Source organism: Camelina sativa, chromosome 17 (assembly GCF_030686135.1).
Source record: "Camelina sativa cultivar CO46 ecotype springtype chromosome 17, ASM3068613v1".
Taxonomy (NCBI): Eukaryota; Viridiplantae; Streptophyta; class Magnoliopsida; order Brassicales; family Brassicaceae; genus Camelina; species Camelina sativa.
Genome location: NC_141896.1, coordinates 39504483 through 39518830, shown reverse-complemented (window position 1 = coordinate 39518830; position 14348 = coordinate 39504483). Strand labels below are relative to the sequence as shown.

The 14348-nt window shown below is 34.9% G+C and overlaps 2 protein-coding genes and 4 pseudogenes across 5 annotated transcripts; all 6 read left to right on the top strand.

Moving 5' to 3' along the window:
* Positions 1–129: 129 nt before the first annotated feature.
* Positions 130–1848, top strand: LOC104758810 (transcription initiation factor TFIID subunit 7). Its single transcript, XM_010481757.2, has 5 exons — positions 130–419; positions 915–1048; positions 1139–1258; positions 1364–1429; positions 1514–1848. Exons 1-5 carry the CDS (start codon positions 305–307, stop codon positions 1688–1690), a joined length of 612 nt encoding a protein of 203 aa, XP_010480059.1. The 5' UTR covers positions 130–304; the 3' UTR covers positions 1691–1848.
* A 1782-nt stretch (positions 1849–3630) lies between these two features.
* On the top strand, positions 3631–4638 carry LOC104760033 (agamous-like MADS-box protein AGL75 pseudogene; annotated as a pseudogene).
* A 2551-nt stretch (positions 4639–7189) lies between these two features.
* Positions 7190–7645, top strand: LOC147924915 (feruloyl CoA ortho-hydroxylase 2 pseudogene; annotated as a pseudogene).
* Positions 7646–7758: 113 nt separating this feature from the next.
* On the top strand, positions 7759–8567 carry LOC104758808 (feruloyl CoA ortho-hydroxylase 2 pseudogene; annotated as a pseudogene). The gene has a single exon (XR_015586404.1). The product of XR_015586404.1 is annotated as a feruloyl CoA ortho-hydroxylase 2 pseudogene (transcript).
* Positions 8568–8966: 399 nt separating this feature from the next.
* LOC147924914 (SKP1-like protein 14 pseudogene) lies at positions 8967–9706 on the top strand (annotated as a pseudogene). Its single transcript, XR_015586405.1, has one exon. The product of XR_015586405.1 is annotated as an SKP1-like protein 14 pseudogene (transcript).
* Positions 9707–10324: 618 nt separating this feature from the next.
* On the top strand, positions 10325–11931 carry LOC147924913 (uncharacterized). Of its 2 annotated transcripts, XM_087494448.1 has the most exons (4): positions 10354–10573; positions 10702–10808; positions 10911–11058; positions 11144–11931. In XM_087494448.1, exons 1-4 carry the CDS (start codon positions 10423–10425, stop codon positions 11806–11808), a joined length of 1071 nt encoding a protein of 356 aa, XP_087350574.1. In that variant the 5' UTR covers positions 10354–10422; the 3' UTR covers positions 11809–11931. The 2 variants fall into 2 exon arrangements, with proteins under 2 accessions (XP_087350573.1, XP_087350574.1); XM_087494447.1 differs by having other exon boundaries at positions 10325–10573; positions 10702–11058.
* Positions 11932–14348: the final 2417 nt, after the last annotated feature.

Below are 14348 nucleotides of genomic sequence, written 5' to 3'. Positions count from 1 at the left end.
ATTATCTAAGAGAAATTGATGATGATTAGTTTCTCCAACTACTGGGTTTTGTTGTTACCTTTATAACTATTTGGGTCCGAAACATAAATTTTGAAACTTATAAGGGAGAGAAAATAAAAATAATAAATTAACTTATAGGATTCTTCTGGAACGTTTTGTCTTTCTCTCTCTTCTAAACTTGTAAAAACCATTACATAAACAAAGGCAATCGTGTCTCTTTCTCTCTCTCTCTCTCTCTGCATAATCCAATTCGCGAAGATCAAGAAGAGTTTCGAGTTATAAGCCGTTGATACATACCTTTTTAATGGAAGAACAGTTCATACTTAGGGTTCCACCGTCTGTTTCGGAGCGAATTGATAGGCTTTTGAGCGAGGAGGCTTCTACTTCCGACGAGATCCCTTTGGATTTGTGTTTCTCAGGTGCCAATTTTTTTTCTTAGGGTTTTGTCTCTTTTTTGGCACATTATGTTGTGTTTCCATCCTCCAAAGTTTCTTCCTTTTTCTTAAATTTTTGTCCTTTCATCGGAAATTAGTCTCAGGACTTATACTCAGTTCTTTAAGTTTGCTCCTTGCGTCCAGTTATGAGTTCTTGAATGTTGGAGAGACATTCTTGAATATTTTGTCTAGGAATCGGTTTGTATTGTCTCCTTTAGCAACTTAATATTGTGGTTTGTGTGGATTGAATTTGTTGTTAGATAATTGGAAAGACATATATCATTCTTGAATCTGATTTCTGATTAGGGACTAATCAAATTTTGTCTATAAATCGATTTGCATTGTCTCCTGAACCAATTTGATGAATTGTATGTTTTGTTAGAGAAGCTGAAAGACATTTCTTGTTGCATCTTTCTTGAATCTGACTAAGTTGTTTGGAGAATCATATTTAAGGTTTTGTGTGAATTGAATTTGCTGCAGAGGATGGGAGAAGCGGGACGTTTATGATTGGAAACGAAGAGTTCCCTGCTTCTTTGCTTGATCTTCCTGCTGTTGTTGAGTCTTTTAAAACTTATGATGATTGTGCATTAGTCAAAACTGCTGATATTGGTCAGGTAAAAATCAAGTTACTCGATCCTTGTTTTACTAACATTATAAATTTTTGACTTAAAAAAGTAATATGAATGCTTTCATTTGTTACACAGATGATCATGGTTAGGGAGCCGGGTGATCCCGCACCTAATACAGTTGAATACAGACATGGTTTAACTCCTCCAATGAAAGATGCTCGAAAGAGAAGATTTCGTCGAGAGCCTGACCTTAATGTAATTTTGCATTTACTATTATTATCAATCCATCAATTAGGCTTCACTAATTCTTGTATATAGCTGTTCTGTTAACTTAACATAGTCATTGCCAAAATGTTGCAGCCGGAGCTTGTACAGCGGGTTGAGAGAGACTTGTTGAATATCTTGAGTGGCGGAACCATAGAAAATGTAAGATTACTTTCATTTTACTTCTTTGATGTGGCAATATCGATTTATTAGTAACTTCATTCGTCTGAATTCTTTTTTGTTTAGGTAAATGAGCAAGAAGAAGCAGCTGCGAACGAGAATGCTCCTAATGAAACTAATAAAGTATCTTCTTCACCTACACCTGTTGAAAAGCCTGAAGCTCCTGAGACAGGCACTAGTAGTAACCCAGCAGAAGCTGAGCCGGAGAGAAGTGAATCAGAAGATTCTGATGATTCAATGTGAATTCATTATGTATATAATCACACTTGATGAATACTAGAAAAATCTACAAGGTTTAAGAAAGATGCATGTCACAGAAACATGTCCCCTTACAGTTCATTTCTTTTTTATAAAAGTGCCATTGTACCAAAACGAAAGATGATGAATGAGTTGTTTGGATACTTTGCTACGAACAATACTTGGGTTCACCCCTAGGGTGAATCTATTCATTCAGCCCCTTATTAAATAAGAAAATAAAATCTGTATATTTTATTATAAAATTAAAAACTTAAACCGCTCTTTAATAAACCTAAACCGACATATAATTTCGTTCTACTTGTAAAATTTAAACCCTAACCATTTCATTTGTGAATCCAAACCGACATATAATTTCGTTCTACTTGTAAAATCTAAACCCTAACCATCTCATTTGTGAACCCAAACCAACATCTAATTTCGTTCTAATTGTAAAATCTAAACCCTAACATCTCATTTGTGAACCCAAACCGACATATAATTTCGTTATACTTGTAAAATCTAAACCCTAACCATCTCATTTGTGAACCCAAACTGACATATATAATTTCGTTCTAATTATAAAATCTAAACTCTAACCACCTCATTTGTAAACCCAAACCGACATATAATTTCATTTTAATTGTAAAATCTAAACCCTAATCATTTTATTTGTAAACCCAAACCGACATATAATTTTGTTCTAATTTTAAAAATCTAAATCAAGCCAATATTTAACTTTCCTTAATTAAAAGTATACAGAATTTGTTTCCTTAATTTGTTTTGCTTTTTAATTTAATTTTGATTTATTTTTAAATAAAATATTAGATGGAAGATTCTGATTGGCTGAGAGAAGAGGGGGTGAACAAGCAGGTTCACCCCTAGGGGTGAACCTAAGTATTTTTCCTTTGCTACACCCTCCATTGTTTTAACCGGAATGTTTTGATGTTCGTCATCTGTTTTTTGATGATGTTTGATGTGCATTCTTTTAGATAACTCGAAAAAAAACAATTTCTTGGTTGAGATTTAATTTTCAAGGTATAAGAGATTTCATGGCACAGAACCATGCTATATCACCTTTTTTTCTTCTTCTTCTTTTTTACAGTGATCAAAGATGCTTTGAACAAAAGTCGCCAAAACTACTCTTTCTTTCACATGTTTTGTAATGAAGCTGTTCACGAAACAGAGGAAACACCATCATAAATTGAATCTTAGTTACAGAGAATTTTAATCTTTTTGATAAAGACAAAAACACAGAGTTAGAGGGAAATAAAACAAAAAATACAAAGAAAAGCTAGAAACCAATAAAGTGAAGTGCTGAAAGATCGTCGAATTCACAATCTCTATCTCTAATGTAAATGTGATGTATGTATAATTCTTCGAGCTCAGGGCAACCCCTCAAGCATCACATCACACAGACAACAATTTGAAAATCAAACTGTGTGGAAGAAGAGACTCTTAAGCAGGGGAAGACAAAACCTCCCTCAAAGGAGACTTACCAAGACAAAGTTCTGTTCCTAAAGTGAGCTTGACCAATGTGTTGTTGACTTGTTGTTAATCTAGTAAGAAGAAGTGGTGGCTTGTGCATCAAAGGCATATATATATGCAAAGATCAAGATCAACATCTCATTGTTTTAATCGGAATACATGAGATTTTTTTCAAGTAAATATTTACCTTTTTTTTTTGTAATCAAAACCAACGGCTAAATTATTAATTACGCAATCTATGCAAGATATGGAAGATATGGAAGATATGAAAATCTCTAATCTCATTAATGAAGGGAGCGTGAAAGAAAACCAAAAAAGTAAAATTTCCTTTTTCTCAATGAGCGAGAGAGTGAAAAATCTAAAACGCATCTTTCTAACCCTAGCTCTCTATAAATATTTCACCTTTCATATTTCTTCATCATCTTTCTTTTTTCTCTTTTTCACAACGCCCAAGAATCACCATGCGACCCTCTTCGTCTTCTTCGTCTTCTTCTTACTCCCTAACTTCAACGAGTTTGAGCAATAGACTCCTAACAATCTTTAGGAAAGCAGAACAACTCTCTGTCTTGTGTCAAATTGATGTGTGCGTTATCTACTACGGACCTGAAGGAGACCTAAAAACGTTTCCAAACGAGAAAGAGAAGGTGAGAAACATGGCTATGAGGTACAGTCGGCTAGACGAAACCTTGAGAAGCAAAAAACGCACACATCTTTCTGAGTTCCTTGAGGAGAATCCGAACAAGAGGATGAAGACGAGTCCGAGTCCGGAGAAGAAAAATGTGGATGTATTGAAGTATCCAATCTCTGATCACTACTCTCCCGACCAAATCTCCCAATTGATTCAGTCCTTGGAACTCAATCTCTCTACGTCCCAACAAAGGCTTCGATTTCTTCTTGAGTCGCACGACAAACGCAAACTACTCGATCAGAATTTAGCTTCATCATCCTCTCAGAATCATCAGACCCAGTCTTTGAACCCTAGCCAGCAGTTCTCGCTACTGGTGTATAACCATGGAGACAATACTTTCTCTCAGATCCCAGTCTCTGCATCAAATCTCAGTCAGGATCTCTCAGCGCTACTTCAAGAATCTCAGTTGAAGAATGAGTTAATGAAGCAGGAGCTCTCTGATTATGATCAGAACATATGCATGAGTGACATCACCAACAACAGTTTTCAACATCCTTGCGTCTCAGAAACAGAACATTACTCAGGGGTACAAGAATCTGTAAACAACTTTGGGATGCAGAAGGAGTTTTATGGCTATGATCAGAACATGTCTAGTATGGCTAACATCAATAGCATTAGCAGCAGCGTCTCAAACACAGAAGCAGTACAAGAATCTGTGAATAACTATGGGCTGAATCAGTTGATGCAGAAGCAGTTTTATGGTTGTGATCAGAACATGTCTAGTATGGGTAACTCTGGGTTGATGCAGCATGAAGTTTATGGTTATGATCAGAATCTTTGAACCCTAGCCAGCAGTTCTCGCTATTTGTGTATAACCATGGAGACAATAATCTCTCTTAGATCCCAGTCTCTGCATCAAATCTCAACAATCAGGAAGCGTTACTTCAAGAATCTTAGTTGAAGAATGAACACAACATGTATTAATTTGCAAAAAACCTTTATGTACTTTTTGTTTAGAAACATCTCTTTTATTTGGTAGCTATAACAATTTTATGTCTTGTTGTTGTTGTTGTTATATCTTAATTCAACCAATCTTGTCTATTAGTTTCCAAATATACACATTGTCTACTTCTTTCTTGCTAAAAACTGTGATGCCTAATGAAGTTTTAATACATGTTTACATGGGATTTTGCATAACGCATCATGACAAGTATCTAACAACCTCCTCTGTTTTCAACTCTGTTTCAGTACTGATTCATAGTGATCATCAACTTATGTTTATTAATCTTTTAATAGTAACAATAACATATACAACTTCTGCTGACTACTCTCTTTATACTGCTATTATGCCAGATGGTTCGTTCCCTTCCATTACGTCTGCAGCAGCTTCCCACTCCCCTTGACCTCTATCTCCTGATGGTTACTTGGAAGCTTCGGTTGACTCGTTTGTGTTCACTTGTATACGACACTCTGAGATACATATGGTTTCAGCTGTAACCAAATAGATATTCATTAGCAGAGCAGCCGAATCACACAACAACAAGCTTAATGTAATTATGTAAGCATTCCCACCAATTTCAGGTACTTAAGTCTAGAAACAAATTCAAATGATGATCCAAAGTTGCAGTTAGCTTTCCACCTAAAGAATCTAGTATCTAAAGCCAGCAATGTAAAAATACTGAAACTTAGTTGATAACAGCTTAGCTAAAGTTGCATATAAAAGATCTAATTCAAAACAACTTGGTGATTAACACCAAGTAAACAACATTCAATTATTAATGATCATCTATTGAGTTAAAGTTGTTAGCTTTCCACCAAAAGAATCTGGTCTCTTAACTTAAGCCATGTATATTCCTAAACTTAAGGTGATCATAAATAGCCCTGCCTTAGGTTAAATATATATTTTCCTATATCTAATTTCAAACCAACTGTTCTAAGTTACACAGTGAGTGAGACCTCCTCTTTCAAAACACCAGAGATATAAAAAGACTAGTACAAAGTTGGAACCTTTTCTGGTGTGGAAACCATCATGGGGTTTGCAGTTTTTGCCCCTTGTAGAAGTCTCGAGGAGCTCTCGAGTATATCAAGTGAAGAAGCTCTCTTCCTTCTGAATGATCTTACAATTCCCATTAACAACCCTCCTAGTCCTATCGTCGTCACCCTCCTCCTCCGCCAAAAATTTAAAACTAGGTTGAAGAAGACAAAAGTTGTTGAAACGATGTCGTTCTTGAAGGGAATTTGGAAAATTGTTGTTTTTAGGAAACTATGTGACTCTAAATCAATGAAATGGAAAATATAGGGATTACATTTGCAAATTAGATTTCATAGATTTGGTTCAGGGGTTTGTTTTCAGTTCTTCTTCTTCTTCTTCAATCACAGCTTCTTGATAATTTGAAAGGGTTTTAACCAAAATTAGACAACTTTGATCATTATTTTGTGTTGAGAAAGACGAAAAGAGTCTAATTCAAATCATGGGTAAGTCGAAAAATCATTCCTTTTGGTTTACTCAACTACACTCATTTGCTATATCTGTTTATGTTTTTGAGAAACCATATGTGTACTCGTTTGTCTATCCATGATTGAATCGGAGATTAGTAACATTTTGCTTTATATTGAGACAATTACTGATATTTTGAAGGTTGCAAGTACACTCTGTTTGGTGAATGTTTTGATACCAGGTTGTGTAGTACCCACACTTGTATATTTGGTTGTTCAAGGTAAAAAATTTCAATCTTTTTTCTTATTCTAATTCACACTATTAGTAGGATTTAAGTAACTACTAAATAGTTGAAGTGCCGAGTTTTTCTTGACTCGTTCACCATCTTATAAGCGACATGTAGGCATGTAAGTAAGTACATGTTATATGATAAACCGATCTCTCTATTTATGCCATCACCCATTATCTATCAACTTTAACATATATTTCAAATTTGCACACGGCAGGACTCTATGTTATGTGGCTATCTATCTTTGTTTTATTAGAATATTGCCAGTAACACTCTTTGTTTTATGCTAAATATGTAGAGTTCTATAGATATATACACTCGGCCTTAAGTGATATTCAAATGATCTATACCACTCTTTTTTTTCTTATTCTGAATTTGTGCAACCATATCTATCATCATTTCGAGAAAACAAGATACATGTAGATTCGAAAAACATGGGTAGAGCCTCCTAAGGAGTTGTTGTCATGATGTCCCTCTTCATCTTCTGCAATATTTGTATGTATTCATATATCATAAATTCTATTTAGCCTCTGACTCTAACACAACAAGTTTTACCAATTGAAAAACCAAAAGGCAAAAACAAAACGGACTTGTCTAAGTTTTCAGCCTTGGCTATCTCAAAGAAAATTTACTTTTTAAAAAACTCTCTTTCTATACAAAATCACAATGCATCAAACACAATTCTCAACCCGAGACCAAGTCACCAACTTCGTCGTCCACAAAGGTAACGGCGTTAAAGGCTTGTCTGAAACCGGAATCAAGATTCTTCCCGACCAATACATTCAGCCATTCGAAGAGCGACTGATCAACTTTCATGTAAACGACAAAACAGAAGAATCCATACCGGTAATCGACATGTCAAATTCTGATGAGAAGAGTGTCTCGAAGGCCATATGTGATGCTGCGGAAGAATGGGGTTTCTTTCAAGTGATCAACCATGGCGTTTCGATGGAAGTTCTTGAAAATATGAAAGCAGCTACGCACAGATTCTTTGGTTTACCGGTGGAAGAGAAAAGGAAGTTGTCAAGAGAGAACTCTTTGTCAGCAAATGTGAGATACGGTACAAGTTTTAGTCCTCATGCTGAGAAAGCTCTCGAGTGGAAAGATTATCTTTGTCTCTGAAGTTGAAGCATCACAATTTTGGCCTGACGCTTGCAGGTAAAATATGATACAAACGTTATAAAACTTTTTACGTACATTTCTTATCAAATTGTTACCACAAATTTTTTTGTCAGGCAAGAAACTCTAGAGTACATGAACGAGTCTAAACCGCTAGTGAAGAGACTCTTACAGTTTCTAGGCGAGAATCTAAACGTGAAAGATATAGACGAGACAAAAGAGTCACTCTTCATGGGTTCAACACGTATCAACCTCAACTATTACCCGATTTGTCCTAACCCAGACCTCACGGTAGGAGTTGGACGTCACTCTGACGTCTCCACGCTCACAATCCTCTTACAAGACCAGATAGGTGGTCTCCACGTTCGTTCCCTCACCACGGATAGATGGGTTAACGTGCCTCCCATCTCCGGATCACTAGTCATCAACATCGGAGACGCAATGCAAATCATGAGTAACGGTCGTTACAAAAGTGTTGAGCATCGTGTCTTAGCCAACGGTGCTAATAACAGAATCTCTATACCTATTTTCGTGAACCCGAAACCAGAGTCTGTGATCGGTCCTCTTCTTGAAGTGATCGCTAATGGGGAGAAACCGGTTTATAGAGATGTTCGTTATACCGATTACGTCAAACATTTCTTCAGAAAAGGTCACGACGGGAAGAAAACCATTGATTTCGCCAACATTTAATTTTTTTGATTCATCCAAACAAGTTCTTGTATCATGGTTTATTATATATAGCAGCCAGTCATATCGGCAGACTGCCGTAGTAGTTTGAGATTTTTATCGTAGTTCCGTAACAAATTTTTAACATCTTTTAAATTGCTGTTAATTTTGTACAATCCTACTGTATTGTTTTTGTGAACCTCAGATATATGTTTGAAGCTGGTCAATCCCATTGTTCACAAGGTTGTGTCCATCCATATATATTTGTAAATGTTTTAGCTAAAACTTGTAGGATTCTCCATGGACAATCATAAAGAAAACAATCAACCATATATATTTTCACAAAATTGAAGGTGAAGTGTCTTTGAATACAAACCAAGCATTCGACTCTGCTTTTACTACTAGGAATTTAAAAAAAAAAAAAAAAAAAGCAATGTATCAAATTGTACCTAAACAAAAGTTTAGGAGTAAAATGGAGAAAGTAAGAAAATATCTGGGTGTCTTTATAAATACTAGGATTTGGTTTTTACTATTTTGTTTGGGACTTGGAAGAAAAAGGAAGAAAGACATGTTTTCCAATTGTGAAAAGGAAAACACAATAAACCGACTCTCTTAAAACTTTATAAATAGACCCCTCTTCGACTCTCTCTTTATTCCATTCGTCATTCAACAATCATCTCTCTCATTCCAAAAGCTTTTGCATAATTCAGAAACAAAATATGTCTTCGAAAAAGATTGAGTTGGTGAGCTCTGATGGCGAGTCTTTCGTTATTGAGGAAGTGGTGGCGAGAAAATTGCAGATCGTAAGGCACATGATCGAAGACGAGTGTGCAGACAAAGCAATCCCGCTTTCAAACGTCACCGGAAAGATCCTCTCCATGGTGATCGAGTATTCCAAAACACACGTCAATGTTGTAGATGATGAAGAAGAGATCAGCAAGGAAGCCAAGGAGAAGAAGGAAGATGATTCAGTGTCTGAAGAAGAAGCCGTGAAGCTCAAGGAATGGGAAGCAGAGTTTCTCAAGGATAAAGATCTGGAGACAATCTTTCAACTCATTCTCGCTGCTAACTATCTCAACGTCAAAGGCCTTCTTGATCTCACTAGCCAGAACGTTGCAGATCACATCAAAGACATGACGCCAGAGGAGGTTCGAGAGATCTTTAATATCGAGAACGATTACACACCCGAGGAAGAAGAAGAAGTTCGCAGGGAGAACTCTTGGGCTTTTGAGGAACCAGCTGCTGCTCCAAAACCCTAAACTTTTATTTTTTGTTTCGTTTCTCTAATATAATTGTTGGTTTTTAGGGTTGTGACTTTATTACTCTGTTTTCCATATTTGTTTGTGAGAAAAAGGACTCTGATATTAGCGCAATCCCGTTTCAAAACGTTACCGGAAAGATCCTTGCCATGGTTATCGAATACTATTGCAAAATGTTAGAGATAGAATCCCAAAATTAAACCACAAGTAATATTAAAAACCCTTAATTATAATAGTATTGAAACAGAACAGTAAAGTAACAAGAGTAAAACCCCTCGGCCTAATCCGATTGAAACCTCCAAAGCACTCTCTATCTATATATAATAAACCGTAAAATAAAACCCTAAGGTGTATTCAAAGACCATTGCATATGTATTCATAGACCAAGAGTCTTGTGCCTTTTCCGATTAACATTAATTACTACGTTTCGATGCTGAGCACAGCTCAATTAAAACTTCTACCTCAGAGTAAAACTCTACATCTCCTTGTGTACTAGCCAGTTTGTGTTGCTTCACTGCTACAATCTGGCCTTCAGGTAATATAATACACCTCTATGAACTGATCCAAATCCAAGTTCAAGCGCAGAACTTTTGCCTGATTAAATTTTAGTTTTGTTTAAATGATTTCGGTTTATTATATAGCAGCCAATCATTAACCGTAACAATTAACATGATTTAAGATCTCGGTTCGGTTCAAATGTGGAGATAGATACTTAATGTTGAAGAGACTCTCTATGAGGGAGAAGGTTTCGTCTACCGAAAAGCCTTTTAAAGGTCCTTCCTCTGTGATTTCTATTCTGGTTCGTGATGTGCCGTGTGGCATTTCTCTTTGTAAACCTCGAGAGTTGCAACAGCAATGGCGACGGAATCAATTTGTCTCAAGGCCGTTACTTTCGCAAGGATTACGACAAACCCATCAAATCAATTTCGCAAAAGACGAAAACTTTCATGTCGAAGTCGTCCTTTTCGATTCGGTGTAATTTGCTCCAAGACATCTGATTATCAAGGTAACACCAATTCCAATCCTCCACCGACTCTGTTGCAAATTTCCGCAATTTCTCTTCTCATATACAATTATGTATCTCACTTGCGTTGTGATGTGTTTCAAGATGTTTCCTTTGGTTTCTGTTTTCAGATTTCCAGAGTTATGCAAGACCTTTGCGTCTCTTACCAGTTGAAGAGGTGAAAATTTGTAAAAAGAATCCATCTTTCACTGTGAGCGAAACTCGATCTCTTTATAAGGTTAAGCTTCAGACAAGTAATGTGTTCGGTTCAGGGATTAGTGATATGAATGCTAGAGTTCTTATATGCTTGATAGACGAAAAGGGTGATTCGGTATTACAGACAATACCTGCAAATTTTTCATCTTTGGATCCGGAGGTTGTGGAGAATGGTGAAAGCTTCAAGTTTCAGAGAGGCTCTGTTGATGAATTCACATTTGAAGGAACAAAACTCGGCAAAATCAGAGCTTTTTGGATTGGTCTTGAGTCTGGTTAGTCGCTTTTGACATGGAACTTGGATGGATTAGTACAATTAATTTTTTTTTGTGTTTATGGAATTAGCTTTTCATTATTTAGGTCAATGGAGAGTTGGAGGAGTGAGCCTGTGGGTGGTTAATCCTCAGGGTAAAGAAACCGATGCAGAAACCTTTTGTTACCGATATGATTTTGAAGTTGATGAACTCTTGCTTGGAGAGAGAAGTGACCTATCTATGGTGGAACTCAGGCCTATACGTATCACTGAACTCACTGACTCTGATCAAATCCCTTCATCTACTTCTCTGGATGTTGACCGTACAACGGTTTCCAATGAGGAAAGCATGGAAGAATACGCAAACTTGAAACTCTCTCTGCTTCTCTATGATGCAATTCTCATCCTTCTTGGAAGTTCGGTTTTTTCATTCTCACTAGGCGAAAGTTCCGCCATTGCTTTCTTCTTTGGTGGAACAATGGGATTTCTCTACTTGCTGCTTTTACAGAGATCAGTTGATGAACTGCAAGCACCGGGATCTTCTTCATCCGGAAACTCCAATCAAACACTAAGCGGAAGACTCAAGATTCCTGTTTTGACCCTTGCATTAGCCATAGGATTGACGGTTTTAGCCGTGAGAGGTCACATTGGAGGAGATCTTACTGCGTTTGCAGTCACACCAAAAGAGATATTGGTGGGAACTTTGGGGTTTCTTGTATGCAAAGTAGCCGTTGTTTTGGCTGCGTTTAAGCCCTTGAAGGATGGTTCTTAACTCTTAAGAGAGCCAATGATCTGTGTTTGTAAATGACTGTGTTGTATATAACAGATATATGTAAATAAGAGATACAAGTAAGTTATACCGTACAATATATAAAATAGATCAGTTTTTTATACATCAGAGAATTGTACATCCATTAGTAGTCCATTGACCATATCATTTTACCCATTCAAAATCATGAACCAAAAATTAATTTATTTAAAGGTTATTCGAAGGTTAATTAGTTTGTGTTTCTATCTCAGAATAACTTTATTTCATTAGATCATTAGGTTGGTATAAATTCACCAAAGCTAGTTTGATTTTTATACAATTCTATGTAATAGTGTTATTATTGACTTTGACCACAAGTCTTTTTTGTAACATATTTTGAAGAATGTATAAATATCAATGTATGGCGTACCAAATCAATTTGTTTTCTTTAGGGTTTAGTGGGGTGTCATTGTCAAAGAATTAATTGGGCAAGCAATGACTATGATTAAAAGTAAAATTAGGGGTAGAAAATTTATCATGGGTAAGGTTTTAATTTCTGAATTTAAGATAGACACTATTTATATCATAACTACTAACTACCATTATGTTTATGAAATTATGGTCAAATATTTACCTTTATGCATTTGTATATATGAATATAAAGTTTTGTTGAAAAATCATCTCTTAAGACGCAACTCTTGCCAGTTGCCATCATTGGTCCATTGACATGCATAATTGTGCTTGACACTCATCATTTACCTTTCTATTTCTATAAATATCGAACCTATTGTACTTTTTTTGTTTTTTGGGGGGTCAGAATAATAATTAAGTATCTAGAAATAGCAGAATATTGTTTCTACTCTACGTAAGGTTTGGTTGAAAAGGATGAGCTAAATGTGAATAAACGATGCCATTTTTGTTAGGTTAACCATTGTTGTATTGTACTGTGTGACCTTTAAATACCAATGATATATATTGACCTGACCGTATATATGTTTGTGTGTTTGTCTGCAACTTTGCATGCATATAATATATAATCTCAAATATTCAAAAGATCTTAAAACAATCTTTGATTTTGTCGATCATATAACATATATTAGTCTCTAATTTACCCCCAAAATTTGGGTTTGTAGAAGAGAACAAATCATCCACTAAAACTGCACCTTTTGGAACCTCTAATTATGAGTATATATCCATTGACATCAATTAGTCTTTTCAGCCTTTTTCTTTTCCTTTGTTTGTTTTGATTGATACATGGAAAAATTTGGTATTTTTATCTCCCTCTTTAAACCATTTATCAATCTATAAAAACTTTCCTACAATTTCTCGGCCAAAGACAATTTTTTTTTTCTTCTTCTGAGCCTAATAATCGAATACTCATCAATTCAAAATGTCACACACAAATACAACTATGAGTTACCTAGATATATATTGAAGGGTAATTCTAAAATACCACAAAAAATAAAATAAAAATCTTTCTAAAAATATACCATCACTAGGTTTTTACAGAAAAGAAAATACTACTAAAATACCACAAAGCTAAAACTAAACTTTAAATTTGCAAAACTAAATCCTAAATAATAAAGCTTAGACCCAAAATACTAAATAATAATCCAAAATTTAAAATATAAACTCTTAAAAATTCATATTTTTAGATTTGTGTTATTTTTTGGATTTAAAAGTTTGTAATGAAGTTTTTGGAAGAACCTAATGATAGTATTTTCAAAAATAAAAACTTAGTTTTATTGATACTTTAGGAAAATATATTTACTATATTGAATACATAAAACTTTGAGTATACTTAACTTATGTTTGGCTCTTTTTGAGTTTTTTTTCTCTCTCTCTTTGTTGCCTTCTCGAGAGAAATGGGAACATTTTGATAAATATCCTTGTACTCCTCAATTATTATAATGGATAGACACACACATCGTTTTGTAAGTATTCTACATCTAATATTTGAAAATTTTGGTATACCTATTCTAAATATGCCGTGTCCCGTTTCATACGACAAATATCGTCCCCTTCTTTTAAATCTTTTTTGATGAAGTGGTTGAAAAAATTGACATATAATTTAATGTATTTTGGTTTTAAATTTAATTAATTAAAAAAATAAAACGGTGGATACTACTATATAGTCCAAAGTCCAAACATACCATTCGTAAGGCATCAATTAGCGTAACAGTTTGTTGTCCTAACAAAAGAATTATATTTATTTATATACCCTGACAGATTCCGCCATTTTTAAATAAGTACAACGGTTTTACTATAATTAACACGTCTAAGTTTGACGATTAATATGACTTTCATCCAATAAATTTTTTTCAAAAGAATCATAACATAAAACCAAATTCCATAATACTACTAATTATGTGCTAAAATGAATGAATGATCTAATACCAAATCTAAAACTTTTGTTTCACCACTTTTCAACAAAAAGTTAGCTCATTGACACGAAATAATCAATGTTTCTTTCCACCGGTAAATTATCATTCCATTCACAATCTTTAAGTTTCCCTCTTAAATATATGATTATATATAATTTAATTAAAAACGCATATATAAAA

What these genes read in the sequence shown, in the direction of transcription:
- LOC104758810 (XM_010481757.2), top strand. Translation starts at nt 305, where the DNA reads ATGGAAGAACAGTTCATACTTAGGGTTCCACCGTCTGTTTCGGAGCGA. An exon ending in AAACTGCTGATATTGGTCAG is followed by an intron (nt 1,049 to 1,138) that starts GTAAAAATCAAG and finishes TTTGTTACACAG; the next exon opens with ATGATCATGGTTAGGGAGCC. An exon ending in GTGGCGGAACCATAGAAAAT is followed by an intron (nt 1,430 to 1,513) that starts GTAAGATTACTT and finishes TTTTTTGTTTAG; the next exon opens with GTAAATGAGCAAGAAGAAGC.
- LOC147924913 (XM_087494447.1), top strand. Translation starts at nt 10,423, where the DNA reads ATGGCGACGGAATCAATTTGTCTCAAGGCCGTTACTTTCGCAAGGATT. An exon ending in CAAGACATCTGATTATCAAG is followed by an intron (nt 10,574 to 10,701) that starts GTAACACCAATT and finishes TTCTGTTTTCAG; the next exon opens with ATTTCCAGAGTTATGCAAGA. An exon ending in TTGGATTGGTCTTGAGTCTG is followed by an intron (nt 11,059 to 11,143) that starts GTTAGTCGCTTT and finishes TTCATTATTTAG; the next exon opens with GTCAATGGAGAGTTGGAGGA.